This window comes from Myzus persicae, unplaced genomic scaffold, assembly GCF_001856785.1.
Source record: "Myzus persicae strain clone G006 unplaced genomic scaffold, MPER_G0061.0, whole genome shotgun sequence".
Taxonomy (NCBI): Eukaryota; Metazoa; Arthropoda; class Insecta; order Hemiptera; family Aphididae; genus Myzus; species Myzus persicae.
In genome coordinates this window covers 1-21,041 of record NW_019100952.1, presented here as the reverse complement: position 1 = coordinate 21,041, position 21,041 = coordinate 1, and the positions used below count along the sequence as shown (strand labels likewise).

General features: G+C 32.9%; 3 protein-coding genes across 3 annotated transcripts; 2 read left to right on the top strand and 1 right to left on the bottom strand.

Moving 5' to 3' along the window:
• Positions 1-87: 87 nt before the first annotated feature.
• Positions 88-4,025, top strand: LOC111027023. The gene is made up of 6 exons (XM_022305227.1): positions 88-149; positions 222-380; positions 810-849; positions 1,397-1,660; positions 1,740-2,338; positions 3,092-4,025. The coding sequence occupies exons 1-6, from the start codon at positions 88-90 to the stop codon at positions 4,023-4,025; spliced, it is 2,058 nt and encodes a 685-aa protein (XP_022160919.1).
• A 9,562-nt stretch (positions 4,026-13,587) lies between these two features.
• On the top strand, positions 13,588-14,274 carry LOC111027022 (general transcription factor II-I repeat domain-containing protein 2-like). The gene has a single exon (XM_022305226.1). The coding sequence runs from the start codon at positions 13,588-13,590 to the stop codon at positions 14,272-14,274; it is 687 nt and encodes a 228-aa protein (XP_022160918.1).
• Positions 14,275-16,088: 1,814 nt separating this feature from the next.
• Positions 16,089-18,260, bottom strand: LOC111027021. Its single transcript, XM_022305225.1, has one exon. The coding sequence runs from the start codon at positions 18,258-18,260 to the stop codon at positions 16,089-16,091; it is 2,172 nt and encodes a 723-aa protein (XP_022160917.1).
• Between the last annotated feature and the right edge of the window lie 2,781 nt (positions 18,261-21,041).

The window sequence follows — 21,041 nt, the reverse complement described above, 5'->3', positions numbered from 1 at the left end:
TATTTAACATATAATATTAATTACGTTTACAATATGATGCTATTACATATTATTTTCTTTAAAATTTCAAAATTAAGGCACATCACCATGGTTAGATTGTGTGTGATCTGCGGAAACGTCGATGGTGTTGATGGAGTTTCGTTGCACAGGTTACAATAAATTTATTAACAATTCATACTAAACTTACACTAAAACTACTCATAATGTAATGGTTAAATTAGGTTTCCACCGAATGACCGCCGCAGACGTCAGTGGGTGTTGATTGTCGAGAACTGTGGTATAAATGCACAACAGATTTTGGCCAACTCAAAAGTGTGCTCGAGACATTTCGTACTAGGTCGTGATTATGAAGGAGAAAGACAAGAGCGGTGCCATCTTTAGTGAGTGTATTATGACTATTTTTATTAGGTATTCCAATGACACTGTTACAATACTACACCAAACTACACATAAACCCAACTTAGACTGTAGCAGTTGCATTAAGTTAATAATTATTATTACATAATGCCCCATATGGTGTCATTTATTTATTAACATATAATGTCATGCTTATAGACACAATGGATTAAATTACTTTACATTGAAATACCAATTGTTCAATTCATATTACTATTCAAATATGATAAAGTATTTTTTCTTATAATTTAATTGAAATAATCATAATAATACTTTTGTTCTTTTTACACTTACATTTATACACCACGTCTATGTGTATCTTAAATGTATTGTTTCATTATTATCAGTAGGGATATATTCTCTAGGCTACAATTCATTTTATTTATGTAAAATAATTACTTACATTATTACAGCTATAACTATTCAACAATTGCTGCTATTGTCCTTTATTCGGTCTGCAATGCAATTCACTATAACGTGTAGTTTAAATGTTACTAACTAATTGATTACAATATGCTCTCCACACTGTTTTTTATTTATTCAAAATGTGCTGTACTTATTACGTTCCCTATCGGTGAGCAATTTTTATATGCTTATAATAAGTCACGTGTTATTGATATGTAGTCAATCATTATAATATCACATAGGACACATATGTTGAATGCTTATAATCTTATAACATTTGAGATGCTACTATTCAACTTTATTCATTCTTTAGTGTAATTCACCATTACATGGACCTTACATTTTACTAACTAATTGATTGCACCATACTCTCTATGCACAGTTTTGAATTTATTTAATTATAAAATTGTTGTACTTATTACACTCTTAATTGGTAAGCTGATTTTTATATGCTTATTAAATCACATGTCATTGATATGCAGTTAAATATCATCATAATAATAACACATACAACACAGACGTTGAAAATATAAGCTGATAATATTTGAGATTGTTATTATGCACTCATTACAACGGACTTCCTTTGATACTGTAGGTAGTTCAACCACTCCTTGAGATTGCGACACCAGGCGGTCAACTGGAAGCAGAAGTGGCAATCCCCGGTAACAACGGGATGGAGATAGAAGTTGTCGAAGTCCAAGTGGAAGACGTAATGATGCACCTAGCTGAAGAAGAAATGCTACCAGAGGAAGTGGTACAAGATGACATTGAGTATGTGGATTTACTTTCTGCTGACGCAGAGGCAGAATTTGAATTCAGGGATGCACTTGACGTTTTACTACCAGACGTCAATGAAGAAGTTAGTAAATACATCTTATTAAAATCAAAATAAACAATTAAAACATTATATTCTTAATAACTGTGCATTTTAATTGCAGTTCGTACCGATTCCTCCTGTTGTACCGAGAGCACGTGCGCCCATGAGAGACCGTCCGGCTGGCATTCAACACGAACTTCCAGATCGGCATGACATAGGACCATTGAATATTGTCTGCCCACACTGTGGTGCCCGCCATTTCTCCGGCGAGCTTACTTCAACGGGTCATTTTTCTACGTGTTGCAATAATGGTCAAATGGCTGTTACAGGAGACCGTGTTTTGGGTCCACCACCAGAGTTATTAATTCGTTTGTTGGTTGATGATTTGCAGGTAGCAAAACACTTTCGGAAAGAAATCCGCCGGTACAACAACACTCTGGCATTTGCGGCTTTCTTCACTGATCTGAGCCCAAGACGTTTGCCTGGACAGGGACCAAGAGTATTCTTCGTTCACGGGCAAGTGTATCGTAGGATTAGTAATGATGTTGTCAGAAATGAACTAATGCAACCAAGGTATTGTGAGTTGTACTTTATTGAATCCGGGACAGCAAATCACATTCGCATGGCACAACAGCCACGTGAACGACCACTATTGGAGAACTTGCTTGCAGACTTAGACAGACTGTTGCGGCGAATCAATCCATTTGCAGTGGCTTTCGAGTAATATATATTGCTTTAAATTATTAACATATACATAATCTAGCAAAATGCGTGCATCACACTCATTAACAAACTATAGTTGTAAAATCAAATCAAAATATTACTTCAAGTTGTAGTGTATTGAACACACATTACATTAGTATAGGTATTGCACTTTTACGTATTTCTATATGATACAACGAATAACTTTGGTTAACATTGCATTGAATACATATTCGTGTAGACAGTAGTGCAACATTTTTGTTTAAAAATTTATAGTTTACATTATAATTATTACTCACTCATAAAAAAAACCTATTTAAGTTTAAACGTTAAGATTAAACTCCAACAGCTCCTTACAATTTCATATTAAGTATACTATTAATATATATATATCACATGTATATAACGATACACATATATATTGATTTTACTTTTTCTGTGTACATTTCCATTACAATGTGCATTGCACCTAAGCGACATTTTTACTTAATACTTCTATGCAAAATTGCATTTCATAGTTATCAGTATGTGTGCTTAGTAATATGTCTTTAACAGTATCTGTACATTTCAGGATTACATAAAATATACTGTGCTGTAATATTTATCAGATTGCACTTGCCTATGGATAACATATTTTATTCTTTATACTTCTACTGTACACACATGTGGATACATCATGTGGCTTTAATAATAACACAATATTATTTTCTTACAGAAACATGCGACAAGTATGGCAAAGNTTAATAATAACACAATATTATTTTCTTACAGAAACATGCGACAAGTATGGCAAAGGGAACAAGATGCTGCTGCAGCCAATCCAATGTTGCAACCGAAAAGGGTGACCATGCACATCGTCGCCGACCCGAACAATGACCCACGGCGATACAATCAACCAGCTGCTCATGTGAACGAGGTAGCAGTTGTCTTTGTTGGTGAAGATGGTCTACCACCAGGGAATCTCGATCTGGTCATCTATGACTCAAACCCAGTTGACCCAAATCACCGGATGCAAAGCATATCAGCTGGCTCACCTCATGCAGATCCAATGCTCTTTCCACGTGGAGAAATCGGCTGGCATTACAACTTGCAACAAGAGGGAGTCCGCCAGAACGCAGTGCGTGTTCGGAACTCTATCAGAGAGTTTGCTTCTTCTCGCTTGGCCATCAGATACACAGGAACCAATAGCAATGGGAATGAAGGCCATACGTTTAGTTTATTACACGCAGGTGGTTTTTTGTTACAGCCGTACATATGTGATCAGTACGTTCGCGTGGAAGCGAACAATCTACGTTACATCCGAGACAACCAGAAAGCACTCTTTGCTGACGCCTATCAAGGCCTTCTGGACCATATTAACCAACAGCTCCGCCTGGACGAAATCGATCCGGTCGGCCGCAGGACAATTCTGCCTTCGACGTTTCTAGGTGGTCCTAGGTACATGAAACAATGTTACCACGACGCAATGTCCCTTGTGCGTAAGTACGGAAAGCCGGACTTATTCATAACATTTACGTGTAACCCTAGGTGGCCAGAGATAGTAAATAACATTCTGTGTTGGTTGAAGGCAACCGACAGGCCTGATTTGGTTGCAAGGGTGTTTCACGCAAAACTGAAGGAGCTAATGCGTGACATCACGGTTTACAAACAAACACGTTCACCGCCCAAGACCTTTTTGAAAATCTTAGGACAAACCCAAACCTAATATGGTTCATTTCTAGTTCTAAGTACTTATACATTTATAGTTTTGACCTTGAAAATTCGTTTTTACCATTACTTCCTTTTTTTTAAGGCATGTCACATATTTGTGACATGGGTTTATATGAACAATTTTTATTACACAAAACCCAATGTCACACATAGTTGACATTGGATATTTTATTCTTTTCATGTTCAAAAGTGTTAATATACCAAGTTAATATTTATTTATATTAATTAGAATAATATAAATAAGATACATCAGGATTAGAAAAATAAACAAATTGTTATAAAATTTAAAAAATAATAATAAAGTCAACATATTATAAAAATTAAAAATCAACCCGTTATATAAAACAAGTACAATTCAAATAAAAAACAAAATTTAAAAAAAAATCAACCCGATAGATTAAATAAACAAATCATTATAAAATAATAATAATAAAGCAACATATTATAAAAATTAAAAATCAACCCGTTATATAAAATAAGTACAATTCAAATAAAAACAAGTACAATTCAAATAAAAAACAAAATTAAAAAAAAATCTATAACTGTTCCTTTTCCCTTGTAAATTATAAAATTCAATAAAAAACTATCAGACGAACAAAGTTCATAAAATTGTATGCCATATTTATGGGGCTTTGTTAGGTATGTATTGTCGAAAGCTTAGCCTTCCTCTCCATAACATCATAGATTCGTCCAAAGACAAATTTTGTTTCGGATAATATTTCGTTTGGACATTATTTATGATATGTTTTGTTACATTATATATTTCATGTAGACGGTCAGATATGTCCGCTGATCTAGAGTCGTAAAAGCATAAAAATCTTAAAATGAGTTCGTAACGATGACGACTAATTGTTTTTCTGAAAATAGGGTGAAAATCTAGTTCAAACTTAGATCAATATGTACTATGAGACGGAAATTTCAAGTATCCCATTACGATACTGAGACCAATAAATTTTTTTAGTTCGTCAACATCAATATCATGCCACCTATTAAGATTTGAATATCGGCTATGTCCTTTATTAATCACACTGTTTGCTCTTAAATTTATCCACGTAACAATATTTTTAAATAGTTCGTCGTCAAAAAATAGATTAAAATAACTGAAAGGTTCGGAATTTGGTACATTACACCTTAAGCCAGGACTCCCGGTAAAATCAACAAATTCGGGTTCGGTATTTATATCAAAATTCCATTCTGAATTTTCTAAATCAATACCATTTTCCACAGAATTACCGTCAGAGTGCTCACTTTCAGATTCATTACCTGGTGGCAGATACTCATCAGAACTACTGTAATCATCCTTGTTAATGTCTGAATCAAAACTGTAATTCAATATTTCATTGATTTGTTCAGGATCCATGTTTTGACGTTTTTTTACTCGCAAACGATAATATAAAGTTATTAGACAAATATAGTATCACCTTGATAACGATTTTCACGTGTTACCGAACAGTGATACCAAGTGAAAAAATAAATATAATAAGCAATGTAGAAAGAAAAAGATTATAAGATTAATTTCGATTATCTCGCTATCAGACACAGTAGTCTGTAGTCCGTGGTACTGGACTGTTGTGTTGTTCGTTTTAGTGTCCGTTATCGTGGTGCCTTTTGTACTATCATTAATTTTCAACGCTAATTATGTTGGCTTCTTCGCCGTCTGTTAGTAATGATGATAAATTTAATAAACTTATTGATATGTTCAACGATTTAAAAAGCTCGCAGAATAAAATCATAGTATCAATTAATTCATGCCGTGAGTCTATTAAGTCACAAGATAAAAAACTGTCCTCATTTGATTCAAAGTTTGACTTATTTTCCAATCAAATTACTTCGGTAATGGAAGAAAATAAGTCATTGAAATCTAGAATTGAGCAACTTGAATCTAAGCTATCATCCGTCGAACAATCTCAAAGCAATACCCACTCTACCGATCAAGAAAAATTATTCTCAGAATTTATGGACCGTCAATCCAGATCTCGTAACATTATATTGTTTAACTTGCCAGATCTCTCAACATCTAATGTTGTCCATAACAACGACGTTTCACTTATTGACGAGATGTTTAATATTATCGGCATATCTACCAAACCTCTGTCTGTTCATCGTTTGGGTAAGCCTTCGAATAAGCCTCGTCCTATTCGGATTGTTATGCCGTCACCGTCTGATGTTTTTCAAATTTTAAAAGTTAAACGGCAACTTTTAAATGTTGATAAATTTAAAACTGTTCGGATTTCATCTGACCAAACATTACAACAGCGTAAGTTATACTCCTTGGTTGCCTCTGAACTTAAAACACGCAAAGATGCTGGTGAAACCGACATATTTATTAAGTTCGTCAATAATTTCCCGACCATTTCAAAAAACGGTCAGCGAGCCCAACATTAGTTAATAAAATTTCCATCTACTATCAGAACATTCGAGGTATTAATACTAAATTGGATATGTTTACTCGTAATGTCTCTCTATGCAATTATGATATTATTATAATTACTGAAACCTGGTTATCTGACAATGTAATCAACGCGGAACTTGGACTTTGTCACCGTTACACTATTTTTCGATGTGATCGTTGCAGTACTCGTGATGTTATTACAAGAGGTGGTGGAGTGCTGATTGCAGTTAAGAACCTGTTCTCGTGCCGTCGTCTTCCTATCTTGGACAACTCAGTTGAGCAATTATTTATACAAATTAGTGAAAAATCTTTATCTTTATTTATAGGTGCTGTTTATATCCCCCCTTCTTCTGATATTAATGTTTACGACATACACTTTAATGCTATTGATGTTTTGTTAAATAATAACTGTCATTCGAAATTTTTAATTTTTGGTGATTATAATCTACCAAATATTAGTTGGCAATCTGTAAATGGTTCAATTGTCGCTTCAGGTGTTCGTGCCGGTTCTCTCGAATCTAATGTGTTAGCGCATTTGTCTTATCTAAATTTAATGCAATTTAATTTAATATATAATCGCTCCGGATCGTTACTTGATCTTATTTTTTCTAACTTGTTTGATATTAATGTAATTAACGAGAATCACACGTTATTACCATTAGATTCTATGTACCATCCGGCACTATCAGTTGATTTACCTATTTTACCATTTAAGTACTTAGAATATAATGAACAAATGTACGATTTTGTCAACTGTGATTATAATAGTATTAGATCTAATCTTGCTTCGTTGGACTGGAATGGCATATTCAATGGTCTAGATATTAATGATACAGTAAATATATTTTATGAAAACGTTTTTAAAATAATTAATGCCTATTGCCCGGTTAAAACTGTATATTTAAAAAAGCACCCTCACTGGTTCAGTAGTTCTTTAAAGAAATTAATTTTTGATAAAAAAATTGCTCATAAAACATATAAACAATCACCTAATTCATATAATTACAACAAATTTTCTAATTTACGTGCATGCTGTAAGGCTCAAAATAAAATTGATTATAATATTTTTATACAAAAAACTCAAAATTCTATTACTAGTAATCCTAAGTTATTTTGGAAATATGTTAATAGCAAACGTTCTACTCTTTCACTCCCAAACTCTATGTATTACAATAATGAAAATATTTCCGGTGGTAATGACATTACTAATTGCTTTGCTCAACATTTTTCCAGTGTCTTAAATATGCCGTCAGTTACAGAAAGTATTGTTGATTATTACAATACAAGTATTCCTTCTGTTGATTTAAATTCATGCACTCTGGTTATTAGCGATGTTTATAATGAGCTCAATGAAATCAATTATAGTACTTGTTCTGGTCCAGATAATATTTCTAACACATTTTTTATGCAATGTAAATTTGTTTTATCAACTCCCTTATTGATGATATTCAATCGGTCTCTTGCTATTGGAGTCTTTCCGGACCAATGGAAAATATCATATGTCTCTTCGGTTTATAAAAGTGGAGATATTAACCATGTAATTAACTATAGACCTGTCTCCATTATATCAATTATTCCTAAGATATTCGAGGGTATCGTATACAAGAAGATTAGTCCGCTCTTTAAAAATTTTATTATAAACGAGCAGCATGGTTTTATGTCAAGTAGATCCACTACTACTAATCTCTTGGTTTTGCAACATTTTATTTTAAATGCATTTAAATCAAATTGCCAAGTCGATGTAATATACACCGATTTTGCTAAGGCCTTTGACCAGATAGATCATAGTATTCTCATCAAAAAATTATTCCAATCCGGTCTCCGCAATCCATTCTATTATTGGCTAGTCTCTTTCCTATCTGGCCGTAAGCAGTACGTGAAATTTAAAAATTATAATTCTTATATTTACAATGTCACCTCTGGGGTTCCTCAGGGATCTCATTTGGCTCCTCTTCTTTTTAATATTTATATTAATGATATTAGTAATATCAACTCAAATATACTGCTATTTGCTGATGACGCTAAACTCTTCCGTATTATAAAAACTCCACTAGATTCTAAACTGCTTCAATATGATCTTGATAACATAAGCAATTGGTGTGACAATAATAAATTATACTTGAATGTTTCAAAATGTAAAATTATAACTTTCACTAGAAAGCGTGTGTCTATATTAAACAAATACTTTTTAAATGGTATTGAACTTGAACGAGTTAATCTAGTTAAAGATTTAGGTGTATATCTTGACTCCTCTCTTTCATTCAATGATCACCATGTCCATATTCAGAATAGAGCGTCATCAATGTTAGGCTTTATAATGCGTAGTTGTAATCATTTTGATAATCCTTTAGCACTAAAATCACTTTACTGCGCTTTAGTTAGATCAATTTTTGATTATAATTCAATAATTTGGTCTCCATACACACTAGGTCCAATTTATTCTATTGAGGCGATTCAAAATCGTTTCTTGAGACTTATATCCATCAAGTGTAATATTAAACGTTTGCCTCACACTTCATATGAACCATTGTTACTATATCTAAACATTGATACTCTTCAAAACAGAAGGATTAAAAACGATATTAGCTTTATATTTAAACTATTAAATGGATATATTTACTGTCCTGATCTTTTGTCAAATATATCATTTCTAGTTCCTGGTCATTCAACTAGACAGACAGACACCTTTTATGTGCCATTCCAGCGCACTTTATATGGTAAGAACGCCCCCTTAATTAGATGTATGCAACATGTCAATAATTTTAATGTCGATCTTTTTATTTGTTGTTCTGTGAGTTCATTTAATTTATATCTTAGAAATTTATTCACTTAAAATATTTTGTACCTCCACAACAATCATTATATATATATTTTATACTATTTTATATTCCACAATAACCATTATGTACATACCATTTTATGTTCCACATACTATTGTAATTGGGCTCGCCCGTTAAAAAATTAATAAATAAAAAAAAAAAAAAATTTATATTTCAGTGTACTGATCTTTAGTAATTAATGCTCGTGGAGTGGTGTGACGCGGTGTTTGGCTTCAGCCATAAACGAGTTCTGAGTGCCAGCACCTACCGGTGACACTGGTTACCGGATGGGTGACCACACGGGTTCTTAGTGACAAATTCTAGCCATACATACACGTGTTCTGAATCAATCGTATCCCACCTCCCCCAAAGAAAAAACTGGCTAATAATCCTACAGTTGATGTCATAAATTNTATTATTATTATCATCGTTATGAGTACATCTTAATTCTTTATTATATGATTTTTTTTTACATACTTATTGAGTTACTATTAATGTTGGTAAAATTATTTAAATATTTTTGTTTGCTCAAAATAAAAATCGTGTTGTTTTTCCTCAAATATAAAAAGGTAAAAAGTCCGCAATCGTGTTGTTTTTTCTCAAATATAAAAAGGTAAAAAGTCCGTAATCGTGTTATGTTTTTTTCAGGTAAAAAGGTAAAAAGTCCGCAATCGTGTTGCACCGTCGGTTGTCGGGGCCTTTGTGCAATAGTACCAGTCTGGATTCCTTCCATCGGGAAGGGAAGGTGGTGTTGGCCAAGCAGTTGTTGTAGACGCTGAGTAGGATGTTAGGCTTCCGGAGGAACACCTTGGCTAGAACCTCGTTGGGGATACCATCGGGGCCGGTTGCCTTACCGGGTGGAAGTCTTTTGCAGGCTTGGGCCAGTTCGGCCAGGGTGAAGTCTTCTACGGTTTCATCTTCTGCGGTTTCTGGTGGGTGGGGCTCGAGTGCCCAGTCCGTCGCTGGGGGGTTCGGGAAGAGGTGGTCGGCGATCTCCGACTCCATGCCGCGGGTTTCAATTCCTGTACGTCGACGACCGATGCGTTTGGTGACGACTTTGTAGGGAAGACCCCACGGGTCGGAGTCAACGGATCTGCATAGGTCGGACCAGCATTTAGCCTGGGAGGATCTTATTGCCTGCCGCAATATCTTTCTCTTGACCTTATATGCGGTTCGGTGAACATCCAGTTGTTCGTGTGGCTCTCGCCTTCTAGCTGCCCTGTGGTAGCTCCTACGCAGTCTACCGTATTCGTCGCGTAGCGTGGCAATTTCTTGGTTCCACCAGTGGGCTTGCCTTCTGCCGTGGGGCGGTGGTGCCCTGGGCGGCATGCATGCGTCGCAAGCAGATGTCAAGTATGAAATGTACTGGTCAGCAGCTTGGTCAGTGGGCGTCTTTTCATCAGTAGCGGGCAGAGGTGCTGTTGCCAGATGAGAAGTTAGTGCGTCTAAATTGAGCTGTCTGTAGGCTCATCCCCTGAGGCGTTCCGGGGGGTCGTCCTGATCAGGAGTCCGTTGAAACCGTTCTAGCCGGAACTGGATGTATCTGTGATCACTCGCCGATTCGACTTCGTCCATCACTATCCAATGGGTGAGGGCTAGGCAAGGTTGGCAGCGGTGGAACGTGACGTCGATCACCGACTCAGCGTTTATTCTGCTGTACGTAGGCTTGGTACCAACGTTGCCGACCAACAGGTCCAAACTAGCAGCTAGGTCAGCTAATTGGTCGCCTCTAGCATCATTCCGCGCTGAGCCCCACTCCTGCGACCAGGCATTAAAATCGCCTCCGATGATAACCGAGCAGTGCAAGTCTACCGAGCGAACAGACTGCTCGACGTCTCCCAGGAAGTTGGCGAAGTTGGCATTCGTGTCGTTCATGTAGCAGCTGTATATCCTAATGCCCCGTGACTGGATCCAGGCGAAGCCGCGACCCGCCCCGATCGAGTCAGGTACAAAGTCAGCGGTGGCCGTGAGAGCAACTGCACAAGTTCCGTCGGTTCTGGCTACCCATCGGTCGTCATGAGTCGGGTTCCAGTTCTGTTAAGATACTATGAGAATTTGGGCGCCAGTGGCAGCGGAAGTCTGTTGGAGCAAGCTCTGTGGTATGGAACTCCGTTGAAGATTGATCTGTAGGCAGCGAATCATTGCAGCGTGCTTTATCCATCTCCGCTGCCTACCTGCCGAGACTGGGCTTGTGGGTTGCGCCCGGTTGGCTTCTTGATTGCCTCCCTCCTGGCTTTGCACATACCTGAGCCTGGCTTATGCTCGTACACGCTACGCATAAGTCTTTGTCTGCCGGGAATTGTTTTAGCTCGTGCCCTGGATCTCCACAGCGTTTGCAGTTGGACGATAGGTCAGGCCCGGAGCAATTACCACTTTGGTGTCCAAATCCGTGGCATCGGAAGCACTTTTCTGGTTCAGGCCACCTAGAGCGAACGCGGCACATTGTCCATCCAATTGGTACTCGGCTTATACTAGAGGCGGCGGCTCTAGTCATTCTGGCAGTAGCAATCTGCTGGCCAGACCTAGTGGGCCAAAGACCAGTGATCTGCATAGCCTGCCGTTCACGGATGGCTGCTTGGTCATCATCAGATCCTGGTATTGCCGCCCGCAATGCTGACAGGACCTCATCCTTGGTTGCCACTGCATCGAGGTCAACAATCTCGACTACAGCATACTGGCTAAGCTGCGATACTCCTCCGACAGCGTCACCCAGCCTAGTAGCAATGGCCGACGACAACTTCTGTGCTGCTACTGCAGATCCAGCACCTTTGTCTAGCTCGACTAGCAGATGACCATCCCTGGTTTTTCTCAAGGGGAATCTCTTCTTGTTCATTTGGTGCAGCATATGTTGGCTTACATGACGGTGTTGCTATTGTATCGGGTATCAACAATTAGTATTCTTACCATTAAGAGTTCATTTAATATCTCAACTATCTGATCTTAGAGGTGGACACATTTCTATGAACAAAAATAAATTACTATCAATTATAACCGCAGATTACCTTTAATGTATTGTTATGGTTTTTACGCACAACACCAAATAAACGTACGCACCAATTTAATATTAAAATAATGAATGTATTTTATTAAATTGTTAGTAAAAAACGATTTAAGTATAGCTGTATATTGTGAAACAAACACTGGTTATATTACGACTAATTGTAAAATAAATGTAAAATGCTCTTGTTAAACATACGTTATGTATAATGCTCGGTTCTAACTACGACTGACTGACCCCCTGTGTGTTGTCGAGACGGTGCCCCGTGTCACATCAAAAACCCTTATTCAGCGGTTCCCACGGTAGCAGCGTCGTACGACACACACTCTGCATTTTGATTATAAAGAAATACTTCTATATGTTTATTAACATATAGATGTATCGAAATAAACTGTATAATAGCCATGGGTTCTTAACAGTATAAATTAATAAGTAATTTTACAACGTTCAAACGCCGCCCGATCCGCGATACGGGTTCAGCGATAACGACGGCGACGACAGCTCGCCGACTGACCTTTGGCCGGCCGCTCACCGATACGAAAGAGTAATAATGTGATAAGCGTTGCTCTTACCTTAATCCGTATTCGTACAATCCTAACTTAAAACTGCCCTTATGGGGGAGATTTTTATAGGGCCGACTCGAAACCGACACCGGTCCCTTTGCGCACTTTTTGGCACTTTTCAGTACAAATATCATAAAAAACTGTTAACAATTGCCAGCTGGAAGCGCCTTGATATCAGGACGGTGCTTACACGCATACTACTGCTACGACAGCCACCGCTGAACTATAACCTACCTACCAATCTAGATATAAATGACCTAACCTACCTAGAGATAAATGTTGGCTGTTGCCTGTTAGTTCGTAATCGATTGTGAAATGAGCATAATACTCGTGTGAAATAATAATATAATAATATAATACTTGTGCAAAAGTCATACATTTTCTTTGTCATATTTTATACAAATATATACAATATGTCAGTCAGTAAAAAACGTAAAATCTCGGATGAGTCGTGTTTTTTAAGAAAAATGGTCCAATAACTATTTTTTTATTCAAGTTAAAGAAAAGGCAATATGTTTGATTTGTCAAGAATCGATTGCAGTGATGAAAGAGTACAATTTAAAACGGCATTATGGTACCAAACACGCAGCAAAATATGATATGATACAAGGACAACTTCGAATTGACAAACTTGCATTGTTAATGAAAAATATACAAGGTCAGCCTTCCGGTTTAAAAAAATATCATAAGACTCAGAAGCCAGTGTCAAAGCTAGTTATATAATAGCACAAAAAATTGAAGCTAAATCGAAGCCGTTCACTGATGGTGAATTTATAAAAGAGTGCATGGAGGCGGCCTCTGAAATTTTATGTCCAGCACAAAAACAAATTTTTTCCAAATTAAGTTTACCAGGTGTAACTGTAGCAAGGCGTATAGAAGAACTAGGAACTGATATTGAGAGCACCCTAAAAGAGCGAATTTCTAAATTTATTTTTTATTCGCTGGCCCTTGACGAAAGTACAGATTTGTCAGATACTGCTCAATTAGCAATTTTTGTTCGGGGTATCGATTCTAATTTTAATATCACAGAAGAATTAGCCGCGCTTTTTCTAATGAAAGGCACAACAAAAAGTTGTGATATTTTTAATGCGTTAATATCGACACTTAACCGTTTTGACATCAAATTAAATAACCTTTCTGGAGTTATAACAGATGGAGCCCCATCAATGGTTGGAAAAAATGAAGGGCTCGTAGCGCTAATTAAAAAAGAAATGAGTACATGTGGTGCTTTACAACTGATGCAATATCACTGCATTATCCACCAAGAAAATTTATGTGCAAAATCTGTCGGTTTTCAAACCATTATGAAAGATGTTGTAAAAATAGTAAATTTTATCAGATCAAGAACATTCAATCATAGAGAATTTAAAAACTTTCTAAGTGAAATAGACGCTGAACAAGGTGATGTAATCTATTTTACAGATGTTCGTTGGCTCAGTAGAGGAAAAGTCTTGAAAAGTGTTTTTGATTAAAAAAAAAGAAATTTTTGAATTTGCTGCAAGTAAAGGAAAAAAATTTGTACAACTTAATGATACAGAATGGAAAAATGATTTTGCCTATCTCACGGATATTACATTGTACTTGAATGAGTTGAATTTACGCTTGCAACGTCAAAACCAATTAATTCATAATTTATTCGACCATACTAAAGCTTTCGAAAATAAACTTATGCTGTGGGAAATCCAGCTAAAAAAAATAACACAACTCACTTCCCATGTATGTCAAAATACAATGTTACTTCAACGGAAAAATATGCAGAAGCAATTTCTGATTTAAAACACCAGTTCAAGTTGAGGTTCTCAGATTTCAAAGCTAATGAAACATATTTTAATTTGTTTTCAATTCCATTTTCATTATCAGTTGAAGATGTCCCAGAAAACATGCAAATGGAGATCATTGATTTACAAAACAATAAAGTATTAAAAGAAAAGTACAATAATGTTGAACTTTCAATTTTTTAGTCAAAATATATTAACACAGAGACATATCCTAATCTTCGAAACAACTCATTAAGAATGATGTCTCTTTTTGGCAGTACATTCACTTGTGAACATATTTTTTCACGAATGAAAATTGTCAAATCGAAAACTAGAGCTCAGTTAACTGACAGTCACTTGGAAAGTTCACTCAGAATTGCCTCGTCACAGATCCAACCAAATATAAACAAATTAGTGAAAAATAGTGTCAGTTATCACACTAAAAATAAAATTAAAAGTTTGTAATTAACAAAGAATGTTTATCTATATATGTTTTAATAATAATAATAATAATAATAATTTGTAATTTAAAATGTAATCATGAAAATTTTAATAATAAAACTGAATTTTTGTATAAAATACATGTTTTTACAACGAATGCGGCCCGCAAGATTATTAAAAAATAATACGTGGCCCGCTGCATAAAAAGGTTGAAGACCCCTGATATACAGTATTGATGTGATTTAAGACAAAAAATATTTTAAAACATTGACTTTCATACAAATACTACAATATTCAACTTTAATAATATTGATTAATAACCAAATGTTTTGATCAGTTAGTATGTTATTCCACATTGTAGCCATCGAATAATCGAATTAGGATCTACTACGAATGTTAACGAACCATCTACGCGACACATGAGACGGTTGAGTAAACAATCGTAACATGGAACTAAATAAGTCACTGGAACTATGCCATCTGTACGCTAGGTTCATTGTATTCGTAGTAGATCATCTCTACAGATCGTGATTCTTAATAAGAATTTTACGAATATACAATCTAATATAAAAACAAACTAGGTTACATTATTAAATTTCAATTTACAAAAGTTGAATATATATATTATATTCGTGTTTGTATGTCTTCACTCATTCAGTGGTTAAATAGATAACTTTGTATTTATAAATAAAAATATATAATTGTGTGCTAAATATTATACGTAGGTACTTTATAATTGTATTAAATATGATAGTCTTTTTACAACCAAACCCCTTGCGATCTTCCATTCGTTATATTATAATTTTGTGTTAAAGTTATGATTCTTTAAAATACTACATCCTTTATCTAAATTAAAATAAAGTTCTCCAAGATTTTCGATATCGAGTTCCATCAGATTTGGTATTATAGGTTTTGATTAAATGTGATGTTATACCGTTTAGCTAATTGGATAAACATGTATTTTGAATATGAGAATAAAAAAATAATTGAAGTTGTATGATATTAATGTATTTTTTATTTTATTTTTTATATGTTTTTTTTTTTTTTTAACGTATTCACTTTCACACAATTAATCATAAAATATATAATTATTCTGTTAAGCAATAGTGACCGTATGCAATAGTATTAATACCATCACGCATAATAATCCTTTTATCATCATTAGCACTAAGAGCAATTTTATCCACAGATTTAGAATAAACAATATGGTTTTTTGATTGTATAAAATTCATAGTTTTACATAATTTTTTACTAGAACTAGAGGAATTGTTGGTATAAGCATTTAATATGTCTAAATATTCGTTAAATTTCATGTGTTTATCAATTACATACTTTTTTACACCCTTAGCTTTTTTTACTTCTTTTGTATTTGTTTTGTATGCATATAGTTTAGGACGTAAAGTAATAAATTCTAATAAAATTTCAGATTTTAATTCATCTTTAAAATATCCTGGTTGATTTTTTCTAAGATTACTATAACAATAGTGATTTTTCGGATAATTTGATGTATCAAAGTAAGAAAATAATTTATTTTTTATATCATCGAAAAAGTTATAAGTTCTAATTTCATAAACTAGTGAATCAGTATCTGAATATACAATGTCGATTTTATTTCCATACATGTTTTTCATTATATTATAATGGAAATCATAAATTATCGTTTTTGAAATATCTAATATAGCAAAACCAACATAAATAGGTTTATCAAATTTAATTTTTTCTTTATTCATATGAATTGCCATTAATTTTTTTGAGTATATAGTTCTATCTTTAAATGTTACTTTGTTCATTAATCGATGGGCTTTTTTTTCGTCACATACTAGAGACATTAACATCCGTTTTCTTACATTTTCTAGACATTTTCCATACACACTGTTAATTAATAACTTCCAAAATTGACGTTCAAACTCATTTCGCGACTTAACTCTCATATCTGTACATAATTCTATATATGGTGCCATCCATTTAGATTGTGAAAAACGAAGAATCCTATGAACTTTTTTAACTTTTAATCCATTGGCAATGGCTTGTTTTAAATTTCTATAATGAACTACGTAGTTAAATTTCGATTCTAATGTTGTTATTAGTTTTTTTACTTTGGAATTTGGTGGACATTTATTTTCAGGTAAAAATGGGAAATCGTTATGGTTATCGTGTAATTGTTTTGGATAAATAACATCTACTTCTAAAATATAACCATAAGGAGCATCATCATCAATTTGTGTTATATCTATTGATAAATCATTAAACCATTCAAAATTTTTATGAGGTAAAGCAGATAGCATAGACTTTCCATATAAATTTACACAATCTAGGTAAGCTAACCACGTTATAGGTTTATTTGGTTCATAATTAATATTTTCGATATTAGGAATGTTTGCTTTTACATATCTTTTGACTGAATGACAAATTCCACCACGTATTCCATTCTCTAGAAAAAGTTGAATATCATATTGCTTAAGTCGTTCTAGTTTAACATTAGTATGTTTTAACATACAATCAAATGCAAATCCTGGAGCTGTCATAAAATGTGAAGCATCTAGTTTGAGTGTTTGCAAACATATATCTCTAAAATTTTCAAAAACGTCAGCAAGTATACATACATCAGTTGCTAAATATAAATCGCTATACTGTCCTAATGTTTTTAAATTAAATGTTTTCCAAATCTCATGTGCGTGCGCATAATCTTCATCACTAATTTCTTCGTCTTTTAACGAATTATAAAAAGATTGTTTTGATGGTAAACAAGTTTCATTCAATTTATTAGGATTGTCAATATATTCATAAGGAAACACACCTTTACGTGTAACTAAATTTAAAGTGGGCAAAGGAAATATTTTTAAGGTTTCCCTAAATCTAGTTTTGTCTTCAGATAAATTATCAGCTAAGGAACAAAGAGACTCTGACATAAAACGAAATGTGTCTATAAATTTAATGCTAAATTTATCTTCAATTTTTTTACTAAACGATATATATTTTTCTGATGAATTAGGTATTACGTAAATATCATTTGAATTACAAGAAAGTTCGCGAACAATGAAATGACTGTCATAGGACAAGTTATGAAAGTATATTGGTACGAACGAAACATTACGTAACTCAAAATTACAATTTAAACAAACAACTGATCTAAAACGTCCTGTAAAATGATTATGATCTCTTACTTTGACTAAATTATTTTTTTTAAATGACTTGAGACAGCATTCACATATTTTAACATTTTGAAATTTATTCTCTTCATCAGTAGTTAATTTATCCATAGGTATATTTATTTGATAAAGATTATAAACTTTTGTGCCTATATCTATCATTGTTTTTATGAAATGTTTTGCTGCATTATGATTTCTGTACACATGAAGTTTCGTAGGAATTTTATATTTTATTATTAAATGTTTAGGTATAATGTTATAATCTATTTTCACGTAAAATGCATAGCTCATTGGTTTATGTTTATGAGTTATCACTGTTTTAGTTTTAATGTCTTGATTGATTAATGAGGGTTTTAAATAGCATTCGAAATCGGAATAAATTACTATAGGTATTCGTTGAGTTCTTTTAAAATTTTTAAAATATATAAAGTCGTCATCACCGTGTTCAAACATTACAGGTCTTCCTAATTTATGTTTCCCACAAATTTTTTTATGTTTTTTTAATCCATGATCACCCCATAGCTTATATTTACAAGGGGTTTTACTAAAAGTTGTAAAACATCTTTTACATATAATTAATTTAGATTTATGTTTTGTCTTTTGACTACGAATAAGTCTACAAAAATTATTGATAAAACAATAATGTGATTTTTCCCCATTCTTAACCAAAAGCAGATCGAAATGGTTTTTACTTTCCTCATTATTCATATATAATGGGAAAACAGTATTTTTATTATCTAAACTAAAAACATTAACCGTTACATTATTTATACGTTCAAATGTTTTAATTTGATTAACAGGTGTCGGGAAATCGAGACAGTGAAAATTTAAACCACTTTTTTTTTCAAGAAATTTAAAATATTGATTACTAAATTTAGTTTTATCTGCACGATTATTATATTTAGTTAAAATTGCATATTTAAAACATTTTTCATCATTGTTTTTTACGTTTATAACAGCTTTCTTATTTCGTATACTATCAGGTAAAGTTAAATAAGTAGACCCGGTTAACGGGTTTACAATGTTAATCCTTAATTGTAACGCATCAATTGAATATAAACTCCACCCGCTTTGTTTCGTAACAAAATTACTTTCCTCCTTGTTAATTTTATTAAACATTTTTTTTAATATATTTTCAAAATTGGAATTTGTATATGCTAAAATATTTTCTGTTTTAAATGAAATATCTCGGTGTTCCTGTGTTAGTACACGTACGTAATCACAGTCGAGATACAAATTAAATTTAATTGTTGATTGCTGGGTAAATTTTTTTAATTTACAAACTAACATTTCAAAACTATAGTCGATAAATTGATTAAAGTCTATAAAGTTATAATCATTTTTTAAAACAAACGTTTTAGAACATTTTTTAAAACGATCTATCTGAACAAGACCGCTTCCAATTACGTTCATGCGTGTTCTTTTGGTTATTATTGTCTGCATTTTACTGTAATTAAAATAAGTAATAACTAAATTATTATTATACGAATAACGTATTATGTATGCATTTATGTTTCACAATATATGTATATATATATATAATAACCGATAGCTTATAAGGATTTTTGATTAATCAAAATTAAATGATTATTACAAATTATAATATGATTAGTAACCTAATGATATATAATATTAAGTTATTTTTTATTTTAGACTGAAACTAATTACGAACTATTAGCAATAAAGATAAGACAATATTATTTTATTATTTTACTTAATATTTTCTGATAATTGTGTTTAATTCATATATAAAAACTATAAATTTATTACAAAATATTTTTGTATATAAACCAGATCAACTTCAAGTTATACTGAATGAACTAAATTTAGCAGTGGAAACAAAAACTTCAAACTTTACTAAAAACTATTTAAAAAACTATCTTAATTTTAATAATCAAAATGCAATTATTTTACTATGGAATGGTAGTTCCGATAAAAATATTTTATTAAGATTAGGTTTTAATACAAATATAATGTTTAATACGACTGCGTACGATATTGATAATAATATAATATTTTATTTAAAGCTACTTAATTTTCAAAGTAATGAAATTATTTTAACCCATAAATTAGGTTATATTATAAAAAATGGTATATTTTTATCGTTGAAAGAAACTCATGATACGATATGTGATCAAAACCATGATATAACTTATATACACGACGCAGTTAATGAATAATGATGTAAAATTAACGAAATGTATTTTCAATTATGTATGTATTAAACACAATTATCAGAAAATATTAAGTAAAATAATAAAATAATATTGTCTTATCTTTATTGCTATTAGTTCGTAATTAGTTTCAGTCTAAAATAAAAAATAACTTAATATTATATATCATTAGGTTACTAATACAATTATTGTATTCTTCCGTCAGGTGATATTATTAAAGGTTGACCTCGCATGCGTATAATTTTAGATTTTATGTGAGTCTGTGATATAGCTGCAGAAATAAGTATTAAATCGGTACGTTGATAGTTGGTGAATTCAAAATCGATTATAATTATTGTATTTCTCGTTTTTCCCCTGCAAATTTACATCATTTAATTACAACATTAGTATTACTTCGATATATTTAATTTAGTATATTAAATCATCTGATTTATATTTCACTGAAATTTGATAATTTAAAGAACATATTTATTTATAATCAATTGCATTTTTATTTTATACATAACTTACATATTGTGGTATAACCACTTGATTACTGCACGAATCACCGAACAAAGTACGTTAAGACGTAAAATAGTTAAAAATGAATTGATACAATAAACTGATTATTTAACTTTGTATAAATTATTATTGAATTTTGTATGACTTACAAAAACTAGGGAAACAGTCGTGTGTAAGCGACGATGAAACTGTAATAAAGTCCGCGACCACACAAGTA

Bases quoted from the DNA above. Each gene is read 5' to 3' on its own strand.
- LOC111027023 (XM_022305227.1), top strand. From the start codon at position 88: ATGGTTAGATTGTGTGTGATCTGCGGAAACGTCGATGGTGTTGATGGA. The intron at 381-809 runs GTGAGTGTATTA...ACATTATTACAG, and splicing joins CAAGAGCGGTGCCATCTTTA to CTATAACTATTCAACAATTG. The intron at 850-1,396 runs GTCTGCAATGCA...TTGATACTGTAG, and splicing joins CTGCTATTGTCCTTTATTCG to GTAGTTCAACCACTCCTTGA.
- LOC111027022 (XM_022305226.1), top strand. From the start codon at position 13,588: ATGGAGGCGGCCTCTGAAATTTTATGTCCAGCACAAAAACAAATTTTT.
- LOC111027021 (XM_022305225.1), bottom strand. From the start codon at position 18,260: ATGGATAAATTAACTACTGATGAAGAGAATAAATTTCAAAATGTTAAA.